Genomic DNA, 25,101 nt, shown 5'->3' on the forward strand with positions numbered 1-25,101 from the left:
AGTCTTTGCAACTTTACAGATCTTCTTTATGCACCAAGAGCTTGTAACACTCCAAAGAGAAAGAAAAATTGAAATCACATCATATGACCCCTTTAACATAGTGGCTGTTTATGCAACTGGCACCTGAAGTTTGGCTTAATATGAACAGTATTTGGACTTATAATGAATGAATTGAACATGAAATGTGGGTTGAATCTGAATCCCAAACAGTTTGTTATACTTTTGGTTTTTTCTACTGTTGGAACTCCAACAAGCTTTCCTGATTAGAAATATCCCTTTAGTTTCTAGCATTGAAAGACATGCCGTTAGAGAGATTATCTGAAAAACTGAGATGGTAAACACGTATATCTTCGAAGGACCCATTGCTCCATGGCTTTGGCAGTGCATGTACCACTTATCTTATCAGTCCAGTCCTGAGTCCAGGTTAACACGCAGATTCCCGAGGAACTTGTCCGTTTTAAAAGTTGACTGCTACAAACCCAGGGACCTGAGATCCTCCCCTTCTCCCAGCAATGGCTGTCCAGCTCTGGGTAAACTTCCAGGGGTGTGTGAGATGTGTTGGTGATGTTGCGGAAGAGCCGTCTCCAGGCTTTGTGAGCGGGTCCGAGCGACTGCGCTGTGTGGAGAAAGGGCCAATAATGGCTCTCTGAAACTGTCTGTATGGGAGGAGGAGGAAAGTGTGACGGGAAAGGAACTGGGAGACGTGGCGGGGCAGACCAGTCGCAGATCTTGTGGTCTGAGCGGATGGGATACAAGTTCTCCCGGACGTATTCCAGGGTGCATCGGTGAGGGAAAAGGAGGGCTGGTCCAGGAAGAACCATGGGTCTGGAAGCTGATAGAAGGTGGTGGATGTCCCGAGGTAAACGTGGATGTACAGACACCTGGTGTTTGAGGAGAGGCCATCATGGATTCGATGAGAAAGGCAAGACTTCGCATGACTCGTCCCAGCTCAGCCACCTCCTGTCCAAGAGAGCTCACCTGTAATACATAAACAGGTGTCGTTTACATGCATTAGAAAGCAGAGATGATTGTGTTTTGTCATTAGGGATCCATCACAAGTACATTTAAAAGATTCATTAGTCAGTTCATGACTATAATACAAAAGCAACAGTATTTAAAGTGGGTAAGTTGTTATTTCTCTTTACAGGGAGCACTGATGATGTTGGCATATTTAGAGTAGAGACAATGAAATTATTAATGTTTTTCAGCACATGATTAATGTCAGAATTTCATTAATGGAGGAATGCTAAGCAGTAGTGGTGGATTATAAATACAGTATATTACTATGATATTCTTTCTTCACAATAGAGAATCACTGACTGAGGCTACTGCAATGTTCAGTATCAATGTCATTATTTTGGATTTCAAATGGTTTAACATTTTTGTCAGTTACAAAATAAAGTATATTTGAGTGATTTTTTAAATGTAATTTGAATTAATTTCTCTTTAGAATATAACATTACATAATACAATCTTATGACAATTATTTTGATACATTAACATGCGTTTGCAAGTAATGAATGATAAAATAATTTAAAAAATGTCCATTATACTTGAAATGTGCGGCAAACATTTATTTGTTCATTTAAAAATTATGTTGGAGAAAATAAAAAATTGACCCATTTTTAAGGTAAATTAAATATTCATGATGGACACAACATTTAAAGGGTTAGTTCACCCAAAAATGAAAATTAGTCCATAAATTACTCACCCTCAAGTCATCCTAGGTGTATGACTTTCTTCTTTCAGACAAATCTAGTCGGAGTTATATTAAAAATTGTCTTTGATCTTTCAAGCTGTTTCATGGCACTCAGCGGGTGTTGCATGCATCCATCCAAAACAAGTTAAATAAAAAGCGCCCATCCATAAAAAAAGTGACTCACAAAGTTCCGGGGGGTGAACAAAGGCCTTCTGTAGCGAATCGATGCATTTTTGTAAGAAAAATATCCATATTCAAAACGTAATAATAACTCTAGGGGGGGGCCCCCTTTGGCCCCCCTAAATTTGGAATCATATCATACCAAACAATTGTGGGTGAAATACACAGTTTGTCCTGTAAACTATGCATATAAAAAAAGAAAGACATCACCAGCAGCTAAATTCAAATTGGCATTCGCTGGCTGGCACAGAGCCAGAGACACACACGTTTTTAAAGCACTGCGCATTATAACCAATCCCATACTATTATGTTGAGTTTATGAACACAAAGACCAATCAGAGGCGATCAGATGAGTCACCGCTGAAACACGCTGATTCGTCACTGCGCGCGCTGGCTGACTGAAATCTCTGGCTAATTATCTCATCAGAAACAACAAAGTGAAGATGTACGAATGTAAGTAAGATATTAATTTTACAGTGTAAACAGCTTTAGAGATTATTATGGGAGTTTTTGAGAGAGCGCGGGGGAGAGATCAAAACAACGGTCACTAATTAGAAGTACAAAACAAGGATTTGTACGAGAAGCGAGGATTTGAAACGAGAAGAATGTTGGAGGATTTCGATATAAGCCAAGAGGAGACTGGTTTTCCTTTGCTAGAATAAGGAAACTTTGCTTCCTTTGCTCCTGTTAACAAACGTTGGTTTTCACGAGACTCACTGGCGCATGCACAGTGCTGACCTCAGAGGTCATTTGCCCGGAACTGCTTCCAGTGTACAACAGTGAGCGCAAGCTACATTAAAGTGATTATTACGTTTTGAATATGGATATTTTTCTTACAAAAACACATTGATTTGCTGCAGGAGGCCTTTGTTCACCCCCCGGAGCCATGTGAGACACTTTTTTTTATGGATGGGTGCTTTTTATTTAACTTCTTTTGAACGGAGGCATGCAACACTTGCTGAGTGGCATTAAACATCTTGAAAGATCAAAGACCATTTTTAATATAACTCCAACTGGATTCGTCTGAAAGAAGAAAGTCATACACCTAGGATGACTTGAGGGTGCGTAATTTATGGGCTAATTTTCATTTTTGGGTGAATTGCTGCTGCTTAAAAAAGCAAACACTCTTTGTGTGTTCTGTATGCACAACATGAATCTTTAATTGGTTTGATGTTTTAACACCATTCCAGAATCCTTGGCTTTCTTTATGGAGTTAAAATAACAAGTTAAAATAGTATAAAAAGCTATTTAAAAACCTGTTTTTTTAGATAAAATTCAGAGTTGACTGTTAAAAAATTTCTGTGAGTGTTTACAAAGTAATACAATTTACTAAGAGAACTTATCACGATTTAATAAAAGATGTTTAAGAGATCCTGGACTCTGGCATGAAGAGCATATGAATCTTCAATTCTAAACATTAGAATTTGTAATTTATATTCCAGTATATGAAGACCTCTTAATCTTAAGTATTTTCAAAAAGGGGTGCAACAAGCAAGAAAACTAAACAAAACAAAACAAATAAAAACAGTATCCTGATTATTTCACACAGGGTCTATGTAAATATTTTCTTTCTTGGGTTCTTTTTGTGTTTTTTTGTTTTGTTTTGTTTTGTTTTTTGCTTTTGAATCTGGGTGAAAGGTATAAAACCTGAACAAATGAATTTACATTAAATAGAACAACAAATAAATAAATACATCCTAATTTATATTAAAAAAGTTGAGAAACATGAAAAACAGCAACATAAAATTAAATCTTTCAATAGCACGGGTTTGAACGTTTTAAAAATGTGTTTATGTACAACAATGCTCATACTATGCTAAATAAATGCACTTTTCTGGCTATTCCGAATAAAACTAAAAAAAAAAGTTGATTAGGTTTTATACCTGAAAAGTAATTTCCACTCATAAAGCAAGAGTTATGATTTCTCCAACTGAGTTTTCTAGAAGTGCACTAACGCTTGCAATTACCATGAAGTAACCACAGCTGACTAAATTCAATTAGGATTCCTATAATTACTCTTCATGTGTATCTTTTTGCACTGTCTGTCCTCTATAGACATCCCCTAATAAGCTCAGAGTCATAATGTTCGTGACGGTCCAGAACATAGCACAGATGATCCAGATTCAGATGGACACAAATTTGGCAGTCACCCTCAAAATCGTGCCAACTAGTGATAATACCAAATAATGAGGGTAATTGGGTAATGATCCATAAATGCCATCAGAGGCAGGGAGGTACAAGACAACAGCTTCAAACAGGAAGGGACAACAGGAAGAGAGCACTCATCCTCTTGGTGGACCGAATCAAGCATGGATTACAACAAAAGCCTGCTGAGAGGCTGGCTGTCAAAAATATATAGTGAGATACAAGAGACAGAGATAGAGAGGAAAAAATGAGGAAGAGGCTCAGCAGCAGGGCATCCCTCGCATGACATTAACTGTCAAAAGCCACAAGTCAAAGCCGTGGGCTGACAATCAAGACTGTGGGTTGTCACATGGATTTATACCCACGCCAATACTCAGCTGAACTACAGTTCTCTGTCAGTGTCCGATATGAACACAAATATGTGGTAAGAACTGCAGAGGTAATTAATTAGTTAATTTAGGATTTTGAGAATATATTACACTGGTGGAAAAACATGGAAAAATACATTGAAATCTTCCAGCCAAACTGACAGTAAGACTTCTAAATCCTGATGTATTTGTATTAATTTAATTAAATAATTTCAATGATTAATTTACATAATTGTTCAAATATGGAATAAGTTCCATTTTGCGTGCTTTAAAATGTATTTATAAAAACTGTTATATATTAAATTATTAATATTTTTTTAATATAATGTAAATAATATATAATACAATGTAACGATTACATATATATCAACATTCCTCAAATAAACATCTTTACAAAGCGCCTTTGAATTTATAATGAATTACACAGAATCATGTATATGTGCAATACGTGGAAACCACATGCGGTGGGTTCAAGGGCATTGTGGAAATCTGTAATGTTGGAATGTTCTCTTCCATCATCATGGGGCCAGTCCCACTTTCCTCTTCTAATGAGTTTTATGTCCTCTAGTGTTTGAATAACATCCCCTTCTCCTCTCTCGCAGCAGCCCGCCATATGGCCTGTGCATACCTGGCACCAGGAGCTCACCTGAGCTGGGCTGGTTTCGATCTGTCAGTACTCACATTTAGTGCAGAGTTATCACCCATAAAACCCACAGTCCATTTAAAGACTTTCCAAATAAACTGTAAGTGCAGACCTACCATTAAATTACACAGCAAAAAAAATGACATAATAAGACTGACAGAGATTATACAGAAAATCATTTACCTCTTGGTTAAGGTGGCGTAGCTGTCCTCTGGTGTCCTCTGATTTTGCTGCTAATTCTGCACAGAGAAAACACAATTATGTCTAACTGCCTCACACTGACAGAACACACTCACACCAGTGAAAACTCATTACAAAGACTTCAAGGAAGAGTTCACCACAAAAATGAAAATTCTGTCACCTTTTACTTACACTCACGACTTTCAAAACCAGTATGATTTTCTTTCTTCCAAGAAACAAAAAAGGAGGTATTTTGCACAATGTCTAAGCTGCCTTCTTCATATGAAAATAAACAGTGATTCAAAATGACAAGGTTCAAAACAGCTAAAGAAAAGTCTTCTATACTGCATTGTGTGTGGAAAATACCAAAATTCAAGACATTATTTGAAATATTCCTTTAAAGAAGTAGTTCATCCAAAAATGAAAATTTGCTGAAAATGTACTCACCATCAGGCCATCCAAGACGTAGATGATTTTGTTTCTTTATCGGAACAGATTTGGAGAAATTTAGCATTACATCACTTGCTCAGCGATGCATCCTCTTTAGTCAATGGGTGCCGTAAGAATGAGAGCCAAACAGCTGATAAAAACATCACAATAATCCACATGACTCCAGTACCTTAATTAACATCTTGTGAAATTAAAATATGTGTTTGTAATCAATAAAATTAATCATTAAAACATTTTTTAACTTTAAAACTTTTTGCTTCCAGCTAAAATAGTAAGATAGTCCTCTAACCATAATATTGCTTTCTCCAGTGAAAAAGTTGTCTCATCTGAATCAGGACAGAAATATGCACAGATCAAGTTCCATTTATGAGCAAAAACAGTCCAAAACTAATCTGTCGGTGGGTTTTGATGTGAGAAGACAACAGGGATGGACTTTTTCACTGGAGGAAGCGTTATTATGGATTATGGACTGGTATTTTGGCCAGAAACAATGGTTTAAACTTAAAATGCCTCAATTATGTATTTGTTTCTTACAAGCATGCAGCTTTTCACTTTACAAAATGTTAGTTGATGGACTGGAGTTGTGTGGATTACTGTGTGGCACCCATTCATCCATTGCTGAGCAAGTGATGTAATGATATATTTCTCCAAATCTGCCCTATTGAAGAAACAAACTCATCTACATCTTTAATAGCCTGAGGGTGAGTATCTTTTCAGCAAAATTTTTTTTTTTGGGTGACCTATTCCTGGTGATAGTAAATACTTTAAATGGTGTTATCCTTCATTGTGCATCAGCCCTGGAATATCGGCATAAAGATGAAAAATACCAATATTAATCGACTCATCCATCCTCTGCCAACACACACATATGCACACACTCACTCACACACCTGCTGTGGTGGCAGTGGTATTAGTTGCACCACTAACAGTGTGCTGATGGCCAGAGGAAAATATGAATGTGTGTGAATTTTCGGTACCATCACTGTCCTCTGTGCCGTCCACGACCCTGAACACACACAAACAGAAATCCACTTTACTGCTCTCACAAGGTCCTTCATGCACCAGTGAGCAAATGTCTATTAAAATACTGCATCTTTGAATGTTTTTTAAATGCATGCATGTGTGGGCGTGCGCACACCTTGGGCTGAGATTTGCGAGGTCAGGCTTTGTGACAGTGGTATGCTGAATGTGAAGCTTTTTGTTGGCTTGGTGATCATTTTTCTGCATGTGCATTTTCTGTTTGGTTCCACCGCTGAGATACTGTATCTGATCATCTTCATCATCATCATCTCCCTCAACTTGATGCTCGGCTATTTGTGGATAGCACTGGATCACGTCTCCATTTCCCCTGCCCTCCATCTGTGATTGGACAGAGATAGCACTGAGGTCATGCGAGGCCAGATGAAAGTTGGATGACTAACCTTGGATGACTCAACTAGAAAAAGATTGACATTTCATTATTAACAATGAAACAAAAATAGATCTAGTTAATGTGACAGAACAAGAAGAACATCTAGTTAATATGACCGTGCTTGCTTGCTCCTAAAAAATGTCTTTCTAAGCAATCATTTAAGGGCTTTTATGTGACATTTAGATAATTTTATGTCGGTCCCACATTTTCCTTGCCATCTTCTCCTTATCAAATGAACCAGTAAATAATTACATAAATGCTCGCTCTCAAAAGAGAAGGCAGGTTTATTTAGATGGAACACATTTAAATGGGTCCTATTATGCTCTTTTACAAAGTCTTGATTTTGTTTTGGGGGTGTACTAGAACATGCACTCATGCTTGGTGGTTCGAAAAAATCCATTATTTTTCACATAATTTACATGATTAAAATACCTTTCTTCTCAGCCTGGCACAAACGCCTCGATTATTAAACGCCCGTCTTCCGAAAAACGAAAAGTGTTATGATTGGTTAGCTGTCCCAGTGCGTTGTGATTGGCGAACAGCTTAGACGGTGTTTCAGTACTGCCACACCTCTTACAAAAACAGCAAGTTCCGTCTATATTGCCATATCAGTTTGAGCCGGATTCAGACCCCGAGAATATTGAACAAGAGTATCGCGCAGAACCTTTGCACGCATGGATATTTCAAGACAAATTAGAGTGGTAACGTTATAGTTGTTTTGTCGCCTCTGTCGCCTCTGGCTTGCTTAGTTGGGGACACTTCATTTCCGGCAATATCGTTGACATAATTGCAAAGATATTATTTAAACTGAGCTGGATGTTAACATCACTGAATTCAATGATGAACTGTCTTTAACTGAATAATGAGTGTTTACTATTGTCACTTTGCATTATTGACACTATTTTCCTAATTAATGCTGTTCAGTTGCTTTGACACAATCTGTATTGTTAAAAGCGCTATATAAATAAAGGTGACTTGACTTGACTTGACTTTTGTTTTTTTTTGGCTAAATCAAGTTTTAGATACAATGTCAAATAAATTGCAACCACTGTTTCCTGACGTGGTCCTCTTTAGGAAGGCAAAACAAAGACGTTTGTGCACGGGGTGAAAAAAACAGCATTTCTTCGACATGGCGAATTTCTGTAGGCGGGAATTATTTTAATGAAATTCTAATTGGCTGCTTTGTGACATCACAAAACCCGGAAAACAACACTGTATAGTCCAAATGAGCCGTTCGTTGTAGTTCTTGAAAAGGAATTTTTTTCAAAACAATATATCTCCCTTTGGAGTGGACTTTGAGATTTGTAACTTTCTAGATCTTTTTTATGCCCAAACATACACACTACACACTGACTAAAACTCAAAAAGTGAAAAAGCATAATAGGACCCCTTTAATAAACAATGGTAAATAATGCAAAATGTTTTTAACAGATTTTATTTTTATAGAGAGAAAGACTAAAATACTGGGGGTGTGATTATTTGAGTTGACAACAAATTGATTTGATTCAAAATTCACTGATTTGATTCATGTTTTTTAAAATGCATTTATAGGAATATAACAGAACATCAAAGTAACAAACTGGCAAACTTATATCACCATAAAGGCATATAAGAAAAACAAATCTGAGAGTTTGTATGGAACATAGAGTGTATGATATTTAATTTATTTGTGCTTTAAAATATTATTAGAATTACTGTAAATTTGTTTATAATAAATTGGAATCATTACAAGTATCTACATTTATTAATGTGACATATTATTATCAATATTAATGTTAAATATTGTACATGATTACTGGCTAACACAAACAATTAAAACATTTTAAGACAGATGCATATGAATCGGAAAGATTTTTATTTGATACCATCAAAATAACTACTGAGAAAAAAATCCCAGTAATACTAACTAAATAAATTAACTGATGAATGAATAAATTAGTTAATTAATTAATAAGTTAATGAATAAACAAATAAATGTAGAGATAGATAGATAGAATAGATCAGTGTTTCCCAACCTTTTTTTAGTTGCGGAAATTTTAACAAACTTGTGGCACCCTACAAAATTAATTTTGTCACAATATTTGAATTTCTAACTTCAATGTGATAATTTGAAAGTATAGATATTCGGTACAACAGGGAAGAACTGCAGAATATCATGTCATACAGATATTTTTAATATTATTAAAAAAATGTGTCCATCAATGGTGGCAATCAGTAGGCTAATTTCTAATGAAGAGACCAATTTATATGACAGATTTTAATGTAGGCTTTTATACATGTGTAAACATTATTTAATTACCATTATAACTAGCTATCTCACAAATTTTTGCTCACTTAGTGTTGTTTTAATTTTACAGTGGGGTAATTTTGGTGCAGTAGCACGAGATAGCTTAATTTCAAACTTTGAACTGAATACAAAATGACAAGTAAGCAGTCAGTAATAAAATAAGAACAAATAAAGAAATGAATAATGATAGCACAAATAAAAAATAACGACAGGCCTTTGAATGAAATAAATTGCTTTTTAGTTTTTCAGGTAGGTCTAACAGTAGGGTTTAGATGTTTAAAAAAAATTTTTTTTACCAATTATCCAAATAAAGTTTAGTCCTAGAAAGCTATTATTATCAGAACATGCAAGCATAACATAGCGGTTAGCAGATCAATGAATGAGAGGGCAGCGTTACCAGAGTTGCCCATTTATCACACCATGTTACAACACAGTAAGGCTATTGCAGACAGAAACAATACTGTACTTCATCGATGTTTCCTGTCGGCTCAATTTTTGAGTGGACTCTGCTGTTCCGATGAGCACGAACGGTATATGAATGGAGCGACTGAGTGGAGCACACATGCATAGAGCGGGATAATACGCAGAGCGTCACACCATGTGAAAGTGAAACCTGAGCGGTGATCTAATTTTCGGCAGCCGAAATTTCGGTGCATCTCTAATTATTGGCGACATCAGAAATGATGAAAATAAAATATTAAAAAAGGATTTTTTACACGCCACCCCTGCTCTCGACAGACGGCACCCCAGTTGGGAAACACTGGAATACTGTAGATCTTAGTCAGAGAACGCACAAGCACATAGGTATGCACAATGCGGGTACCACTGGAGTACACAAACACATACACACACAAATGAACACTCTTAAAAACAAACTACACACTTTCCCTCAAGGACCAATTAGACAAACGCTATGAAACAGCAGAAACACAACAAAGTGAATGTCCTTAGGTAAAACTAATGTAATGGTAGTGGTCTTACCACTTGAACTTTGACCTCGCTAGCAATGACCTCAGGAAGACTTGACCTGTAAGACATTTAAAACAACTGGCCTGGCAGCTTTGATAATATAATGATCTTTGACCTCTAGTCATACGAGTGAGAGTGATTATGTCAGAACAAACCCTAAAGGCTCGACTGTATCTGCTCAATAATAGTCGTTGTAATAGGTTTCGCTGTGCTTTACACCTCACGGCTCTCACGCGCATTGCCAATTACACAGTGAAACTCTGCAACGACGTTGGCTGGAAATAACAATCTCCATTAATAGAACACTTTAAATGTCAGCCCACTGAAAGGTGGAGGAAAAGTCAAGAGGTAAAACAGCAAAGAGGCAGAATAAACGTGAGGGGTATTCCCCATCTCTCTCTCTCTTTTAATCTCACTCTCCCTCTCTTCTCTTCTATATATATCTGATTAATTACACTTTTCATAGACTAATTTGGTCATTTACCCTGTTGAATAATTGAGGCTCCCTCACACTGTAATTGAAAGAGCGGCAGTTTCCCAAAGCAGTCAGTCATCCTGCACTTCAATAACTGCCCGCTCCTCCTTTTACCCCTCCCTCGCCCCTAAACGAGCTGTTCCCCTTCCTCTAGCACCGCTCCCTCCCTGATTACTGCTTCAGGCATGGAAGGACAGGGAATGGAGAAGATGATCATCACCATCATCATCATCAATTTTTCATTCTCTCTCCCTGCTGTTTCAGCTCTGTAGTGTTCTTAGCTTCCCTCATTAGGCAAATGAGGCGGGAGGTAGATCATTGTTAGGGAAATGAGCTCCAAGCTATTATAGTCAACACAGCACTGTTAGTGGATAAGTGCGGAATGATTGACAGCTGAGGAGAAGACGCACCTGTGTGTCCATTGACTTACTGGACATCCTGGATATGACCTGGAAAGTGAGACATAAGACAATATGTAACATGTTAATATGTATACACTACTTTTCAAAAGTTTGGGGTCAGTTAGATATTTTTTAAAGAAGTTAATTTTGTTCAGCAAGAATACATTAAATTGATCAAAAATGAGAGTAAAGGCATTTAGAATGTTTCAGAAGATTTCTATTTTAAATAAAAGCTGATCTTTTGAACTTTTTATTCATCATAGAATCCCAAAGAAGCATGCTAATTGTTTTTTAAATTGATAATAAGAAGAAATATTTCTTGAGCACCAAATCAGCATATTAGAATGATTTCTGAAGGATCATGTGACACTGAAGACTGGAGTAATGATGCTGAAAATCCAGCTCTTCCATCACAGGAATAAATTACATTTTACAATATATTAAAATAGAAAATGCATCACTTTGCGTGTGGGGTTAAAAAATATATTATATATTGGTGGATCCCAAAAACAATATTAACCTTGCGTCCATGAAATCAAATAACTGAATCAGGTTGTGATCAGGTCAGGCTTTTACTGCTACCGAAATGCATTAAGGGTTTAGGCAACCACAATCAAATAAATGAACGAGAAATTCTAAAATCACAATGGTAATGTGATGACTTACATAGCTCTCTTGTCCCTCTCTCAGGTTGTAGGTGAGGTCGTGTGTTATATCCTGCACAAAACGGTGGGAGTATTCAGGATACAGGTCGAGCACCTCATACAGACCCCTCAGATTAATGCACTGCAGGTCACAGTACGTCAGCGCCTTCACGTCAGCGTTCGTCTTTATCACACGGTCATCAACTGACATGTTTGCACCAATCAGGTCGCCTTTACCTGTACATGTCACACAGGAGGACACAAACAAACAGGAAGATGCAAAAACACAAATCACTAGGAAATTGCAAGAGTATTCATTCAGTGTGTCAATATGTAGGCAAAACTGGAAAGCTAATCTGCCATGGGTTCCCTTAGGAGTATGAGGAATGTATAAAGTAGAACAGAATCGTGAAAATGTTTCCAAGTAATGTTAACCACAGAACTTATTTTACTTATAAATCGAAAACTGCTATTCTTAAAACCCATTAGAGTCTCCCAATGGAAACGTGGCATGAAAATACTCATTTGTTTAGCATTTTAACACTGTGGGACTACACACATCTCTATTAGAGGCACAAAAGATACTGTTTAAGAAAGCGTACACACATGTAAACACACAGTAACTTGCACAAGTGAATCTTCTTGAGAACTCAATGTCAGAGAGACCTTCCTTTGTCAGCAGGGAGAGAGTGTGTGAGGGAAAGATGAGAAAGATAGTGTGTTTTTTCCTGTCAGAACTCATAAGGTGATATTAACACAAACACACACATGCACAAACACACAAGCACACACACAGGCAGGACCTAACAGGACGATGGGGATAATATTTTTTCACACATTTGGTCCACTGTCCTATGAGCCTGCTGTGTGTGTGAAGCCTCACAGAGAGATTGACCAATCACAAAGAGCAGTTTTTGTTGGCAACTGTAGGAACACATGGGCCCTGAATTCTTCACTTAATGAGAGGCAGTCATTTTTTTCCTTCATGCTAATTCCTCAGTCGACTAACACTACACTGAGCTTTTCTGAGATAAATCTCTTTTGCTTGTGTGTAATTTGTGTGTGTTTGTGTAAACTGACCAAGAATGGCTAGCACCATGCTGTCCTTCAGCACTTCCATGGAGCCGGAGCAGACAAAGAAAAGGGCCTGTAAAGCATCTCCCTGACGAAGAAGGTACTCGCCCGGCGCACAAAACGATGTCTTAATGTGCAGGGAGAGAGAGCGGAGACATCCACGACTCAGAGAGGAGAAGACAGACAGCTCTAGGATCTCTTTATTCAGATGCATCGCGATATCTGAACGCAGCTCATCTGGAAAGTCTTTCAAGAGCTGGAGAGGGTGGACAGGAAGGACAGAAAAAGAAAAAAAGGGATATAAAAAAGGAAATAGAACAAGAATGGGAATGAAAATGGGAACAGAAAAAAAGAATAAGGGAAAGAGAAGAATAAAAAAGAAAGGGAGAATTAAAGGGGAAAAAAGAAAAAAGGGAAGAGAAAATGAAAAGTGAAAGTAAAAAAAATGACAGAAATAAGACAGAAAAAGGCAAAAGAAAAAAGAAAGGAATAAGAAAAAGAAGAAGCAAAAAAGAAGAAAGAAAATAGAAAATAAAAATAAAAGGAAAAAAGAAAGAGTCTTGTGATTTCTATGTGAACTTACGGAACAGGACATTGCATGTATTAAACTGGCATTAAAATCATTAAACATGCCACTTTATGAGTTTTCACTGTTAAAACAAAAACTGGAAGTATTCCGGCCATGCCTCATTCCTGCCCTCTGCCACCCTTCATCTGCTCTGCTCATCCATCCATATATGCAACCATCCTTCAGCCTGACTGAATGGCATCTGTCACTCTCCCCTTCACTCACGGCACACATATCCCTCTCTTTCTCTTGCTCTCTGTCTTCTGCTCTCCGGCCATCAGCCTCGCCATCTATTATTCATAAATCTGTGATTTAGCAAGGTGTTTAGATTCCATCTAAATTTTTTCCACTCTCTCCTGACTCCGGAATAAAGTCCCGGGCTCAAGGACGGAGAACAAGCTGTCGTTCCCTCCTCAAGTGTCCAACTGTCTATCTAAATTTGCCATAGCTGTTGCTTTGCTCTTGGCTTCAGTATGTTACTTCATTAATAGTACATCATTTACAGTACCATGGTATAAAAATGTATGTTTGGACATGATACCAACTAGAATGTTATGTAAATATGGTAATCAGAGATAGACATTGGTTTTTAAATGTCAAACTAGAATATAAACAAATTTTAATTGTTTATTTCTGCTTTTGATGTAATAATACTAAATTATCAATAGACACTAACAATTAAATAACAATAACAATTAATGATTGACATCCCGTGGTAACTAGGAATTATACAAGCTTCAGTCTGGATCCAGCCCTTACAAAGACCTGAGATGACCGAACACCTGAGAAGAGATGATGCAAACCCCTCAGAGGACCTCAGACGACAACAACCCTAAACCAACATACAAAACTACCAAATTTTGCTATAAGTTTGATCGCAACATATAATCATTGCTGTTAATAGTGTTCATCGTCTGTTTAAACACATGACATGAACTAACTGCTTGATTTTTACCGTACATTTCTGCCATATGGACATCAACTTGAGATATTCACCACTGATACGCTATTACTAAATATAATCTAGAAACTTTAGTTTTCTGTAAAGCTGCTTTACAATGATTTGCATCATTGTAAAGCGCTATACAAATAAACTTGAATTGAATTAAAATAAAATACAGTAAAATTACAATATTTTATAATGGCCAATAAAAATATTAATAATACCAATAAAAATATATATTATTGTACTATTATTATTTATTTATACTTTACTTCAAACTAACTTTTAAGCTACACATTTCTCACTACATGAGTGAAGATCAGATAACTAATTATCTGCTTAACTGTATTTTATTTTATAGGAAATTTATACAAAGTTTTGTCATGAAACTCTAGATGGCACAGTCCGATTGGTTCTAACTCAATCTCATATAATCACATCATTATTCACATGGCGTAGCTGATTGGTTTCTTTTCACATCAGCAGCCAATGAGCTTGCTGCTCAACATTCAAAAACTCGGCCATTGCTTCTTGTAGCAGTTGCAGCACGCTTCAGAAACCCTCCACCTTCCCCAGCTCCACCTGTATAGATCTGCAACAGGGTGATTGCATGTATGTTATATATGTTTTTTCATATATGTTTACATGCTTACATGCTCACAGCAGCATGTCTGTGGATGTTCTGGCAGTAGCAAGTCTCGGTACTTGCTCTGCCGCAGCAGCAGCGTAGCAGATCTATTCCACCAAGACCAAAGACATAAATTAACTCTGTCATGTACATTACCATGCTAAACTCTCCGAGAGTTGTCATGACAGAAGTGATTTTAGAGGTGACTTTAAAAGTTTAATGTAACTTTTCTGTAAAGCTGCTTTACAATGATTTGCATCATTGTAAAGCGCTATACAAATAAACTTGAATTGAATTAAAATAAAATACAGTAAAATTACAATATTTTATAATGGCCAATAAAAATATTAATAATACCAATAAAAATATATATTATTGTACTATTATTATTTATTTATACTTTACTTCAAACTAACTTTTAAGCTACACATTTCTCACTACATGAGTGAAGATCAGATAACTAATTATCTGCTTAACTGTATTTTATTTTATAGGAAATTTATACAAAGTTTTGTCATGAAACTCTAGATGGCACAGTCCGATTGGTTCTAACTCAATCTCATATAATCACATCATTATTCACATGGCGTAGCTGATTGGTTTCTTTTCACATCAGCAGCCAATGAGCTTGCTGCTCAACATTCAAAAACTCGGCCATTGCTTCTTGTAGCAGTTGCAGCACGCTTCAGAAACCCTCCACCTTCCCCAGCTCCACCTGTATAGATCTGCAACAGGGTGATTGCATGTATGTTATATATGTTTTTTCATATATGTTTACATGCTTACATGCTCACAGCAGCATGTCTGTGGATGTTCTGGCAGTAGCAAGTCTCGGTACTTGCTCTGCCGCAGCAGCAGCGTAGCAGATCTATTCCACCAAGACCAAAGACATAAATTAACTCTGTCATGTACATTACCATGCTAAACTCTCCGAGAGTTGTCATGACAGAAGTGATTTTAGAGGTGACTTTAAAAGTTTAATGTAACTCACTTATTCTGCACCAATATGTAACACTATATGAAACACCGGAGTGCAATAGGGAAGCACACTGTATGCTTGTAAAGTTGGCACATCATCTTGCACAGTCCAGCTGTAAGGAATTCCGCAACATCAAATGATTCAGCTGTGCTGTGTAATACTCTCTGAAGTGTGGGGTTTACCTCATTGGAGTCGATACCGTTGTTGACAGACCAGGTGGTCTGGAAGTACTCCAGCATGCGCTGTTTGAGGCTCTGGGGCAGGTGGTGCACACGGATGAAATCCTTCAGGTCTTTAGTGCGTGTGTGGTAAGAAGACCAGCGTGAGTACATGCGTTGGATGATAGCCGTCACATTGCCAAAGACCAGAGCGTGCATCAACGCTGCCAAAGAAACAATGACACACATGCATGAATGTACATGAGTCCTGAATGACCTAACAAGTCATGGTGTTTTCTCTTGAAAGTTGAACATTAATGTAATTTCAAAATCGTGAACATTACTTTTTTACATGCAGCTTGCAAAAAAATAATAAATATCTACTGTCCCTGATAAATGGCATTAAAAAATTAAGCTTGATTTAAAAGAAAATGTTTACAAAAATGTTTTTTAAAATAATTTTTGTTATTGAGTGCTGTAAATGATTATAGGCATCAGTTAAAAAAAGAGTCATCAATCATAACTAACAAATCACATTATGGAACCTTTCTATTTCTGTAACAATCCAACATGTGTATTTATTTTAGAGGCATTTGCTCTCTGTAAGATTTCTGGTAATACACAGGTGGTGATTGAATGTGTACATATGTGTTGGGGGGCATAACTGGGAATTATTGTATGTTTGGGTAGGGAGCTGAACTGCCCCATGGCAAAGGGTGACATTTCACAAAATAAAGGCCATGAATTCTGAATGTGAACAGATGGTGTGACTTCATATCATCATATTTAATATGTATATTTATATATCCTATTTACATATACATCTAAATGCCATCTGAAATTTTCTTCTAAAATGAGCATTTTTATCAGGCCCCTATATTTATGTTCAGATTTTTTCACTTTAATTGAATAGAATGACCTATACATTGCCATTAGAGTAAAATAACTGAACCTAAACATAGCAGTCTGATAAAAATGCTCATTTTAGATGAAAATTTCAGATGGCACTTAGAGGCTTTTGCATCTGAACTCTTCATATATATATGTATATATTTACACACACACACACATACACACTTTTACACAAGTATTTACCAATTTTTTCCAGTATCGTCTTTTACAAATTAACAGGGATTGAACTTCGTTTTTAGTTTTTGGATCATAATGATCATCCAAATTTGTTCTACCTCCAAACATTGGCACTGTTGAGTAATTTTAAAATTATTATTTTTTAAATGGTTCTAAAAAATAGTTCTGTAAGCAGCCAAAAATAACCACCATATACAAAAAAATAGCAAAAAAAAAGTATAGTGTATATCTATAAATCAGCCACAATGCAAGAAAAAACACACAGAAGTAAATGGGTTAAACTCCCATTATACACATACATATACAGTCATGGCCAAAAGTTTTGGCAGTGACATACTTTGTGTTTTGCAAAGTTTGCTGCTTCAGTATTTGTAGATTATTTTTTCCACATGTTTCTACAGTATACTGAAAAACAATGATAAGCATATCATAAGTTTTAAAGGCTTTTATTGGCAAAAAAAAAATAAAGAGTCAATATTTACAGTGTTTCCCTTTCATGGGAACTTCGAACTGCGTCCTCTAGGGGTCGCTATGGGGAACGCCTCGTCGTGACTCGTATCTGAAGCATACATTGAAAAACACCAACTCGTTGGCCGGCGACAGCCATGACGTCACTACCGGTGCGACTACAGTATAAATCGGTGCCGGGAGCTACACATCATTCTCTTCTTCGTCTTCATTGACTGTTCTGTTTGAAGCGTGCATTTTCAAGGAAAAAGTAAGAGCTATCTATTACTGGCATGCTGGATATCAGCTTCTGGGCCAAATCCTGACTGATGGCGATCCATTCTCGCCTTATTCGTTCTCAGAGTTGATCACAATTTGTGGACTTCTGCTTGTCCACTCGCCTTTTGAGGACGGACCACAGGTTCTCTATGGGGTTGAGATCGGGGAGTTGCCTGGCCACGGATCCAAAATTTCAATGTAATGATCTTCGAGCCACTTCTTTATCACTCTTGCTTTGTGACATGGTGCTCCATCATGCTGGAAAATGCACGGATCATCACCAAAATGCTCATGGATCATTAGAAGAAGTCGCTCTTGCAGGACATTTTGATACAAATTCTTTACTCATGGCAGTGTTTTTGGGCAGAATTATGAGAGAGCCCACTCCCTTGGTTGAAAAGCAACCCCACACACGGATGGTCTCAAGATGCTTCACTGTTGGCACAACACAGGACTCATGGTAGCGTTCACCTTTTCTTCTCTGAACAATCGATTTTCCAGATGTCCCAAACAGTCGGAAGGGAGCTTTAGAGAAAATAACTTTGCACCAGTCTTCTGCTGTCCAATCCTTGCATATCCTGCAGAATTTCAATCTGTCCTTGACGTTTTTCTTGGAGAGAAGTGGCTTCTTTGCTGCCCTTCTTGACACCAGGCCATTGTCCAAAAGTCTTGGCCTCACTGTGCGTGTAGATGCTCTCACACCAACCTGCTGCCATTCCTGAGCAAGCTCTGCACTGCTGGTGACACGATTCTGTAGCTGACTCCTCAGGAGGAGACGGTCCTGGTGCTTGCTGGACACTCTGGGACGTCCTGAAGACTTCTTCACTGCAGTCGATGATCTGGTAAATGGTTTATCAGGTGCAATATTCTTTGTAGCAATTTCTTTGCATGTGAGGCCATTTTGATGCAAAATGATGATGGCTACACATGTTTCTTTGGAGGTAACCAAAGATTGGAAGCGGTTCTTCCCTCCTTTTATAACAATTAGTCTGCTCTGACAATCTAATTAGTATGATAGTGATTAACCTGACTAGTACTCATTTCACACTTTCACATGTGCTGCTGATATGATTAGTCAATTAATGTTAGCTGTATATATATACACACACACATATATATATATATATATATGCAGTATATTTATTTATGATGTGATGTTTTTGAGAATATATATATGTATATATATAAACATACAGTATGTAATACAAATATCTACAACAGACCTTTTTTTTCTTGTCCAAACTAAAAGTGATTCAACCTTGTTTTTGGTTTCTAAATAAGCAGCAGACACATACAGCCTCCAGTTTTTGGATCCTAATGATAATCCAAATTTGTTCTACCTCCAAATATATCTAAAAATATCTCCTAAACTTAAACCTTTCAGCAAACATACACACCTCCGATGAGCATGGTGCAGATGGAGAAGATCTTCTCTGCGTCTGTGTTGGCAGAGACATTTCCGAAGCCCACGCTGGTCAGGCTGCTGAGGGTGAAGTATAGCGCTGCGATGTAGATGCTCCGAAGAGACGGTCCGCTGCTCAGCGTTCTGTTGACCACTTCCATGCTCACCCCCTCGTATGGAGACTCCAACCGCTTGCTGAGCTCATGCAGCCAACCTGAGAGAGCGAGACAAAGAATAAAGAGTGAGATGTAATTAAAAATCTCACACTGAAATGTGCTTGTGTATCGGATTCATATGTGTCCATATGGTGGAAAATTAGCATGCACTGCAATGGCACATCGGTTAAAGGAACTGTTCATATAAACATTTTATTTCTGTGATTATTTACTCAACTGTATGACTTTCTTTCTTTTGTGGAAGATAAAAATAGCTTTATTGCAAAGTGTTCACACTACTCCTTTGCATACAGTGACCTATTTCAGGGCTCTTAAGCGGCAAATAAGCACCACAAAAGTACCATTAAAGTAGTCCATACAACTTGCGTTTTATTTTCTTAGACATATGACAGCTTTGAATAAGGAACAGATTGAAATTTAAGGCATTATTGACAGTTTTCACCTCCAGTGGGCTGTTAACATCTGCAACAGGATCATAGAGATACTTTTCAAAAAATACAACCTTTCCGCAAATTTTATTGGTTAAGATTTGGTTAAGGTTTTGGGGCGTGTGTTAAAATTAATCAAATTTTACTAATTAAATATTTTAAACAAAAATGTTACATAACATTTTACATGCACTATTGTTAAAAAGTTTGGGGTTAGTAAGATTTTTTATTTATTTTTTAATAAAAAATGCATTAAAGGATGCATTAAATTGACCAGAAGTGACTGGGAAGACATTTATAATGTTACCAAAGATTTCTATTTCATATAAATGCTGTTCTTTTGAAATCCCGATTCATCAATGAAACCTCAAAAAAGTATCACAGTTTACAGAAAAAAATTAAGCAGCACAACTGTTTTTCACACTAAAATGAATAGGAAATGTTTCTTGAGCACCAAATCAGCATATTAGAATGATTTTTGAAGGATCATGTGACACTGAAGACTGGAGTAATGATTGCTAAAAATGCAGCTTTTCTATTGCATGAATAAATTACATTTTAAAATATATTAATATAGAAAACAGTCATTTTAAATTCTAATAATAGTTATCTATATTATTTTTATTTACTGTATTTTTGAAATATTAAATGCAGCCTTTGTGAGCATGAGAGACTTTTGAACAGTAGTTTGTCTTTTTTGTGAATTTGGAAAGCAAGTTAAATAAAAGTACCTACATTTATTTAATATAAATGTAAATAGTTTTAGAGATGCCAATTTATTTAGCAATCATAAAAGCAATTGATTGTTTTACCTTTTTAAATTAAATTACTATACTATTATTTTATTATACTATCCTGACCCAAGTTTCAATACCGAAACATAACAGTTGTTCACAAAACTGTATTAACAAAAAAAGTACTATGTAAACTGTAAATACCATGAATAACATACATTCTACACCATAGTATTTCAATCAGATACATTGTAACATGTAACAATGTAACATGGTACTATCAAATTTGTAAATTTTAGCATGGACACATTTTGTACAAGAACTGGTTTTGTGAAAAGCGAAAGGAACATTTTGTGATCCCCAAACAGTTCTTCACTAACAGTCTCCAATTGTTTGGAAAGCAGTTCACACATCGCTTTCTTCATGAAACAATCCTTGTGTTTGATGACAAGGAGGGACCCATTAGTTGCCACACTGTAAAACAGGGTACCAGAGAGGAGATTCCAGCCCAGTGTTGCTATAGTAACTGCCCATCAGAGCAGGCCGGGGGTCAGTGGTCGGATGCCGAGGGAAAGCAGTAGCTTTCCATCAATACTGATCGGGGACCGGGCGGTGGGAACGCTGGTACTTTCACAGCGATCCGTCATTATGTACCATAGAGCAGCACACTGGGCCTAATTACAGCCCCTCCTGCAGTCAAGACTGTGAGAGAGGCCTGTGGCATGATGTCTGGGTGACTGGTTTGTAGCGAAACCACTCTTTTACTCACTTGGCTGCTTGCTGTCCCTGGTGCATTCTTCCCATCTTCCTCCTTCTCCACTATCACTGTCCATAACACCATCTATCAGTGTCAGGCTTATCGCTCTTCTTCTGTAACTATAAATTCTGCTTTCCATTATCGTTTGATATCTTCATCGCAATCTCTCTGTCTTTCTCCGAACGCATCAGATTAAATCAATTCATATAATGTCCATAATGCAACTTTAACAAATCCAATCCAAGCCGAAATGAAGCATTTCAATCAGATTCAATTACACTTTATTACAGTTAAGAGACCCAGACTTACACCAAATCAATTAAAACACTGTTCAACACTGCTTCGGTTTAATAATTAAAAATTAAATGGATAGTGCATCTCAAAATGAATGTCGTTCATTTTCATGTCATTCCAAACCTGTTTGACTTTCTTTCTTCTGTGTAAACCAAAAAACTAAAACAAAGATGATTTAAAACTCAATAGAGTCCAAAATAACTTGGACATCACTTTTATTTTATGGACTAGCTAGTTTGAAACAGGGCGTATTAATGGTAACTGGAAAAATGTGCCTGTGGCGACATTTCTGCAAAATGGTATTATGTTGCTTATCGCAATGCTTTCTAAGTAAAATGTACAGTGAGTGGCGCAAAAAGCATGTTCAGTTGTATATGAAACACATGAACATGAATGTGGAAATGTTTTTGAATAAATCTGGAAATGCTAGATGTTGTACATATCAGAAAGGTTTGGTGAGTGGTGCTAAAAGGTTATTGCTCTATTGTGATAAAAAAAATAACATACCACGACAATACAACCTACCTTAAACCTAGCCGATAGTATTAACAAAAGAAAATGTCAGTTAAAAGCACATTGGCTGAAGCATCAATGCAATTTTAACTTACTTCTGCAACTCTTTGTGCTCTTTTATTTAATGTTGTGACTAGTATTTCACAGGATACAAACCTGAGCGCAAGTGCAATGCTGTACCAGGTGAGCTACCGAGCAAGTTTACTGTGTCAGAAAAGACATACTGCACATATTGAACTGGTTATGTCATGCAAAAGTGTGAGTTTACAAACCATGCACCATGATAAAAGTGTTTTGAAGTCTTAACACAGTACTGTGCAAGGAGCCGCACAGTACTATATTGGTGTTTTACTTCTGCTAGTGTTCATTTCAGCTGGAAACAGCAGTGAATCGTATGTAGGTACGTTTTTGGAGTTCTGCTGAATGCAGGTAGAAGCATATTTTTATAATGAGCCTAAGATTTATCTCACACATATTCACTATCCTCCTGTCTGTGAATCAAAGAGTACAATTTGTGTGCCAGTCTCACCAATATCCCAGGTGTCTGCGTTGCTCTCCACCTCCTTCTTGCCAATGATGTACCAGATGCAGGCCATCCAGTGAGCCAGCAGTGCAAACATGGACATGAGCAGGGTCAGCACCACCGTACTGTGCTGGGAGTAGCGGTCCATCTTCTGCAGCAGACGCAGAAGTCTCAGCAGGCGTACGGTCTTTAGCAGATGGACCACTGACACCTGGCAGAGGGGAAAGGGGCACACACATTAACAGTTGAGGATTTACTCTGCATGCGAGTGCATTTGAGGGTTATGAAGGGCACATGCCTGTCATGTTAAATGAGTGCAGTAAATCCAAATCAGTTAAAACCTAATTAAACAACGCAACAGGATGGAAGTCCTTAGATTCCATCAATAAATCTTTGCTACTGTGTCGATATTGTAAACCTACAGTATAACCACAGTAAAAATCATCTTCATATAATGAAGATGTATTCACTTTTAGCAAGTGAATACAGAGAGAAAATTTACAATAAAACAGTAAACAAAAACATCTCCTAGCAGATGTTTAGAGGTCACGGATGTCTTGAATAATGGTGTAGCATGCAGGTACGAAAGCTCTGAGACAACTGGGATTAAAATATTTAGGAGATCATCATTAGACTGAGAGACATTTGGGCCAATTATAGTGGTATAAAACATCTTTTCTCTCCTCTTCTCTCTGTCTCAGTCATGCAGAACCGCATTTTCTCAGGTGAAAGGAAATAAACCGCCCACTAATAAACAAGACAATAAACCACAAGAAATTGACTGCAGTTGAGGGATATGAACATACAAACAACTGAGAACAAATCAGGCTGCACAAGTATGTGTGTTTTTCAGTGTAACAATCATTATCTTCTTCTCTGGAGGTCTGTGCTCTCCGTCACTGTCATACTGGCAGAGGACAGTCAAATGTATATAACATACCACGACAATACAACCTACCTTAAACCTAGCCGATAGTATTAACAAAAGAAAATGTCAGTTAAAAGCACATTGGCTGAAGCATCAATGCAATTTTAACTTACTTCTGCAACTCTTTGTGCTCTTTTATTTAATGTTGTGACTAGTATTTCACAGGATACAAACCTGAGCGCAAGTGCAATGCTGTACCAGGTGAGCTACCGAGCAAGTTTACTGTGTCAGAAAAGACATACTGCACATATTGAACTGGTTATGTCATGCAAAAGTGTCAGTTTACAAACCATGCACCATGATAAAAGTGTTTTGAAGTCTTAACACAGTACTGTGCAAGGAGCCGCACAGTACTATATTGGTGTTTTACTTCTGCTAGTGTTCATTTCAGCTGGAAACAGCAGTGAATCGTATGTAGGTACGTTTTTGGAGTTCTGCTGAATGCAGGTAGAAGCATATTTTTATAATGAGCCTAAGATTTATCTCACACATATTCACTATCCTCCTGTCTGTGAATCAAAGAGTACAATTTGTGTGCCAGTCTCACCAATATCCCAGGTGTCTGCGTTGCTCTCCACCTCCTTCTTGCCAATGATGTACCAGATGCAGGCCATCCAGTGAGCCAGCAGTGCAAACATGGACATGAGCAGGGTCAGCACCACCGTACTGTGCTGGGAGTATTACAAGACACCAACTCAAAAACAACTTGAGTAAAAGTCTTAGAGTATCTGATTATAACAGTACTTAAGTATTTTACTTATACTAAATAATTGGCTCAAAGTTGCACTAGTCAAAGAGACATGCCAGTGAAAAACTGTAACGTTGTGGAGAAGCTGCGGAAAACAAGCATAGGCAAGGATCTATGTGCTGGTATTTCATGGAAAAACTAGAACAAACAATAAGCCAAAAACCAAAGGGAACAAAGAACAGAATGACTGGCAAACAGACAACCATTATATTCAACAACTCATAAGGAACTAAAGAAAAACTAGGGCTATATATACACACAGGGGGGCTAACAAGCTGAACAAGATAAGCCACACCTGGGGGGATCAGTGAACAAACTGACTACAAACGCCACGGGAGACAGGAAGTGACATAAAAGTCCAGGGCAAGTGGATAAATAAAATAATGTTAAGTAAAATTAAAACGCTAAAGCCTTCTTGCACTGGATGTGCTGGTTTCGGCCTCATTGCTGCTGCAGTCATGTCCTCATTTCATATATAAAACACCTCTGATTCACAAATACTTGCTAAGAAACTCGCATTCACATAAAGTAGCCTTGTTGAAAAGTTTGGGTGAGTAAGGGCAAAACGCACAAGATGCAGT

The 25,101-nt window shown here is 37.3% G+C and overlaps 1 protein-coding gene across 1 annotated transcript in view; it reads right to left on the reverse strand.

The window, feature by feature from the left end:
- Positions 1-456: 456 nt before the first annotated feature.
- Positions 457-25,101, reverse strand: part of LOC107593607 (potassium voltage-gated channel subfamily H member 8-like) — a 54,753-nt gene continuing 30,108 nt past the window's right edge. Inside the window, exons 7-16 of the mRNA XM_016283390.1 lie at positions 22,851-23,055; positions 19,415-19,633; positions 16,227-16,426; positions 12,933-13,182; positions 11,875-12,089; positions 11,218-11,256; positions 6,804-7,024; positions 6,556-6,671; positions 5,219-5,274; positions 457-978 (exon numbers count right to left, since the gene is read on the reverse strand). Of these exons, the coding sequence (XP_016138876.1) occupies positions 472-978; positions 5,219-5,274; positions 6,556-6,671; positions 6,804-7,024; positions 11,218-11,256; positions 11,875-12,089; positions 12,933-13,182; positions 16,227-16,426; positions 19,415-19,633; positions 22,851-23,055 (2,028 nt within the window). The 3' untranslated portion in view covers positions 457-471. The remainder of the gene's footprint in view (positions 979-5,218; positions 5,275-6,555; positions 6,672-6,803; positions 7,025-11,217; positions 11,257-11,874; positions 12,090-12,932; positions 13,183-16,226; positions 16,427-19,414; positions 19,634-22,850; positions 23,056-25,101) is intronic.

Source organism: Sinocyclocheilus grahami, unplaced genomic scaffold, assembly GCF_001515645.1.
Source record: "Sinocyclocheilus grahami isolate Dianchi unplaced genomic scaffold, SAMN03320097.WGS_v1.1 scaffold174.1, whole genome shotgun sequence".
NCBI classification, from domain to species: Eukaryota; Metazoa; Chordata; class Actinopteri; order Cypriniformes; family Cyprinidae; genus Sinocyclocheilus; species Sinocyclocheilus grahami.